The sequence below is a fragment of the Myotis daubentonii genome, chromosome 5 (assembly GCF_963259705.1).
Source record: "Myotis daubentonii chromosome 5, mMyoDau2.1, whole genome shotgun sequence".
Taxonomy (NCBI): Eukaryota; Metazoa; Chordata; class Mammalia; order Chiroptera; family Vespertilionidae; genus Myotis; species Myotis daubentonii.
In genome coordinates, this window is record NC_081844.1 from 38,659,145 (window position 1) to 38,664,646 (window position 5,502).

The window sequence follows — 5,502 nt, forward strand, 5'->3', positions numbered from 1 at the left end:
TTATGGACCTGGTCTTGAGGGTGTCCGTTGTGGAGGTGGAATATTCTGTGAGGGTGTCCGTAGTGGAGGTGGAATATTCTGTGAGGGTGTCCGTAGTGGAGGTGGAATATTCTGTGAGGGTGTCCGTTGTGGAGGTGGAATATTTGGCTTTGCTTGTGGCTTCATTTGAGGTTGAGGCTGAACAATTTGCTCTTTTTTCTTAGGTGTTCTCTTCATACAAAGACAAAAAAGACAACATAATAAAACTAACAACCAAAAAAGTGAAAACATTAAGACATAAATCCTCTGTATCTTCTTTCTCCTAGGGGGTGGACCACTGTCAATACTACCTCCATGGCCTTGTATTAGGCAGTTAGGAGGGTCCCATAGATAGTTGCAATGGCAGTGATGTTTATTGTTGCAGATTCCCCTTCGATTACAGAATGTAGGTGAACAATTACTGTCCAAGTAAGATATATGGACACACTTCCTATGGATGCAGAGGTGCTCTTCACCACACTCTGTGCCATCTTCCACTGCGCCTATATCAGGTGTGGTCATCCCAATGTGGGAGTCAGTACCCCAGCAGTTGACACCATCGTAATAAGTCCAATGCACAGTAGAATGATCTGTTAGAAGGGGAATTTCAGTTATGTTCTCACACTGAATCCTCCCACACAAGACATCCGACATATTACATTTTATATATGAAAAGTTTTGGGTACCACAGTGACCAAACCGGTCACCTAGAGTGTTTATTTTTTTGTAGCAACTGTAACTTGCATTCTTTGCCTCTTGGCCAAAAATCTGTTTACACTGTAAATTGCGATCATTACATCTCTTTTCGTAGCAGTAAGCACTTTCATTACAGGGAATTCCATCCTCCACATATACATCATCTGGGCACATATGGGATGTTCCATTGCACCATTCTGGAAGATCACATTCATTGATCTCCTTCCTACACACATCCCCTGATGGTAAGAACTGGCAGTCCTTGCAACAAAGCCCATAAGCACAATTAGACCCCAAACTGAGAGTGCAGTTTGACAGACAGCAGGCATCTTTTGAGCATTGCTGCAAAGGTCCACAGTCACACTCCTCTTCATCTTCAACAACACCATTCCCACAGCGTTTTCGGTTAAATATGTCACTTGTGTATATGGTGTAGAGCAAGCATTTTGTCTGACGTAAGGAATAATCCCATAAAAAAGCATAACTACAATTGCTAAATTTAGTTATTGGTGGGTTATCATTATGCATTATACATTTATATTTTCCACAAGTACACAAAATACGATCATGAAACATACCCAAATTATGACCAATATGATGAGCCATTGCAATTCCCATAAGGCCCACAGGCTTTCTTGTAAAAGTAATAATTGCACAGCTATGGCTTGTTCTACAGAGTCCTGCAACATAGCCTAAACCACTCATTCCTCTTAATGTCTTATGTATTAGAAGATGTGCAGTATCATGTGGCAGGCGGGAATAAAGGTTTGCAGCTTTCCAACGACAAAATATTCTCAGAGATCTCTTTACATCATCTACTTCAATGGGATTTTCTTTAGTCCACACCTCCATGCCAAACAATAAAACCTTAAGACCTATTTCCTCATAAATAGAATCTGCTATATTCACCATAACATATAGGTCTTCCTGCACTATTGAGACATTTTTGTTACTTTGAAGATAGAGAGTATTGTCAACTACCACTACTATTTCAATAAAGTAACTGTGGGGCCACCAGCCCTCATATGAACTTTGCTTCAGAGTAGAATTACCAATCTCTTGAAACTCAAATTGCTGTACAATTTCCTCTTGCATAAAGCCAGATTTCATGGTTTGGTGTTCAGTGTCCTCTCTGTCCATTTTATATATCAGATGTTCAAATTTGGAAGAAAAAATCATGGGCTTAATTTCATAAGCAATGTCATTTATCTGTAACAAGCCTCGAAAGCCACCAAAACAGGTACTGAGGGCAACCAGGGATTCTGGGTCCCCCTCCACATAACCATGATAGTAGCAGTCATTCTGAACAAAAGGCTGGTCCTCAAGGAGAGCACCTTGATCGCTGTAGGTGAACACTGGAAAGTGCCTGGACAGCAAATGCTTCTTGACCTTCATGTAGATAATGTGTCTTTCACCCCCAAAATGCATACCATAACAGAGCCAGCCTGGAAACTTCATGCTAAGGCCAGTGCTTGTTATTCTCAAGGGAATCACCACTTCTGGAGGACTACGATGTTGAGGGTGCTCAGCCCAAGTGTGCCCAGAAAAGGACAGAAACACCCCAAGCCAGTGTAGTAGGAGCATGATTCTCATGTACAACAGGGTTTCAATTGTAGTAATTATGAAGCTACCATTATGGAAACAGAGACCAAGGCGGGCAGGGCTGAGTCATGGATGGTCTCCATCCTTATTCTCAGCTGGTCAATGTGCAGGGCTAATTAGGAAGGATTAGTCTTCTGGCAATGTTGAATCATTAGAAGAACATCAGGACTATAAGTAAAACAAAAAGCAACATGTGAATGGGTGGTTATAACACGGCTTGGTGAAGAAAAAGGAAAAGGCATGCAATAAAAGAGATTAATGTTTTGATCAAGGAATGACTCGAGAAACTGCCTAGAATTTGCTCTTAAATATTGATAGGGCAGAGGGGTATTGAAAGTGTATAGAAGAATAAAAACTGGCCAGAGATTTATAGTTATTAAACCTGAATTATGGGTAAATAAGGATTCATTATATAATTCTCCAAGGATATGCATATGTGAATGTTTTTGCAATAGTTAGAACAAGAGTCTTATGGGTAAGGTAATCATATATCTCATATTGCTGAAATTGTCCCAATTTACACATGTTAAATTGGCATAAATAGTAGCACCTCTTTTTCATCCTCAAGTGATAAATTATTTGATATCATTATCTAAGATATATAGATATAGTATAGATATATATAATAAACATATATAAAATATTTTGATAACATTTCCTAAGATACATGTAATATATATATATATATATATATATATATATATATATATATATATATATATATATATATATATCTTATTTTAAAATCTCTTTTATGGTACTTATACCTCCTAGAGAAAAATGTTTACTTTTCTTTTTCTACATTACTTTCTCACTAGACTTGTCAGACTGGAAGTACACAAGAACATTATTTGCATCCTTCACAAATGTTAGTATCTCTTATAATGAGTAGCTTAATTATTTATATAATAAATAATGGTAAATATATCTATACATAGTAAATAATGAATTTTTATTGTTCCATGGAGTATTACTCTAAAAGTGGTTATATTTGTTACATTTTTAATGTAGAAGATTATTCAACACGTGTGGCTAATTTAGTTTCTGAAACAAGGTGATATCGATTCAGTTTTTTCTGCATATACGCTCTAAATACAACTAATTACCCTGGAAATACATGAATAATTAAATGGAAATAAAAACTCTGAAAACTAAATAGAACAAAGATAGACTGGCGGCTTACCAAGAAACAAAGAGACAGAACCCAAATAAACAAAATCAGAAATTAAAGAGGTGAAGTAACAACTGATCCACAGAATTAAAAAAGGATTTTTTTAAAAATACTATGAACAACTCTATTCCAATAAACTGGACAACCTAGACAAAATGGATACATTCCTAGAAAAATACAATCTTCCAAAACTCAATCAGGAAGAATCAGAAAACATGAATAAGTCTCTAACTACCGATGAAATTGAAGCAGTAGTCAAAAAAAATTCCAGCAAACAAAAGCCCTGGTCTGGATTTCTTCATAGCGGAGTTTTACCAAATATTCAAAGAAATAACACTGATCATACACAGACTTTTCCAAAAGATTAAAGAGGAAGAAACACTTCCAAGCTCTTTCTATGAAACCAGCATTACCCTAATCCCAAAATCAGATAAAGACACTACAAAGAAAGAGAATTAGAGGCCAACATCCCTGATGAACATAGATGCTAAAATCCTCAACAAAATATTAGCATATCACATCTAGCAATACATTAAAAAGATCATACACCATGACCAAATGGGATTTATTCTGGAGATACAAGGCAGATACAATATCCACAAATCAATAAATGTAATACATCACATAAACAAATTGTAAGACAAAAATCACATGATTATATCAATTGATTCAGAAAAAGCATTTGACAAAATCCAACACCCCTTCCTGATAAAAACTCTCAGCAAAGTGGGAATAGAGGGTTCATACCTCAACATAATAAAAGCCTTATATGACAAACCTACAGCCAATATCGTACTCAATAAACAAATACTAAAACCATTTCCCCTAAGAATAAGAAAAAGACAGGGATGTCCATTTTCACCACTCCTGTTTGTCATAGTATTGGAAGTGCTAGCCATAGCAATCAGACAAGAAGAAAAAATATGAGGTATCCAAATTGGAAAATAAAAAGTAAAACTGTCATTATTCACAAGTGACATGATATTGTACATAGGAAACTCTAAAGACTCCATCAAAAAACTACTAGATTTAATAATGAATTCAGAAAAGTAGCAGGATACAAAATTAACACCCAGAAATCAATGGCATTTTTATACACCAATAATGAACTTACAGAAAAAGAAACTAAAAAACCAAACCCATTTCCCATTGCAACTAAAAAATGAATATATCTAGGAATGAACTTAACTAAGGAGGTAAAAGACCTGTACTCTGAAAACTACAGGGCATTGAAAAAAGAGATAGAAGAGGACAAAATAAGTAGAATAATGTACCATGTTCACAGATTGGTAGAATCAACATCATTAAAATATCCATACTACCCAAAGCAATCTACATTTTCAATGCAATTCTTATTAAAATACCAAAGTCATATTTCACAGAACAAACTCTCCAAAAATTTATATGGAACACAAAAAGACTCCAAATAGCTTCGGTAATCCTGAGAAAGAAGAACAAAGTTGAAAGGATCACAATACCAGATATCAAATTATATTACAATGCCAGTGTTCTCAAAACTGCCTGGTACTGGCACAAGAACAGACATATAGACCAATGGAACAGAACAGAGAACCCAGAAATAAACCCAAGCCATTATGCTCAATTAATATTTGACAAAGGAGGCATGAACATACAATGGAGTAAGACAGTCTCTTCAATAAATGGTATTGGGAAAATTGGACAGATACATGCAAAAAAAAAAAAAAAAAAGAAAGGAAGGAAGAAAGAAACTAGACCACCAACTTACACCATACACAAAAATAGACTCAAAATGGATAAAAGACTTAAATGTAAGATGGAAAACCATAAAAATCTTAGAAGAATCCATAAGCAGCAAAATATCAGACATATTGCCGAAACCGGTTTGGCTCAGCGGATAGAGCCTCGGCCTGTGGACTGAAAGGTCCCGGGTTCGATTCCGGTCAAGGGCATGTACCTGGGTTGCGGGCACATCTCCAGTAGGGGGTGTGCAGGAGGCAGCTGGTCGATGTTTCTCTCTCATCGATGTTTCTGAC

General features: G+C 36.2%; 1 protein-coding gene across 1 annotated transcript; it reads right to left on the minus strand.

The window, feature by feature from the left end:
* LOC132236107 (disintegrin and metalloproteinase domain-containing protein 29-like) lies at positions 1-2,328 on the minus strand. The gene has a single exon (XM_059699510.1). It carries the CDS (start codon positions 2,305-2,307, stop codon positions 1-3), a length of 2,307 nt encoding a protein of 768 aa, XP_059555493.1. The 5' UTR covers positions 2,308-2,328.
* Between the last annotated feature and the right edge of the window lie 3,174 nt (positions 2,329-5,502).

What these genes read in the sequence shown, in the direction of transcription:
- LOC132236107 (XM_059699510.1), bottom strand. Translation starts at nt 2,307, where the DNA reads ATGAGAATCATGCTCCTACTACACTGGCTTGGGGTGTTTCTGTCCTTT.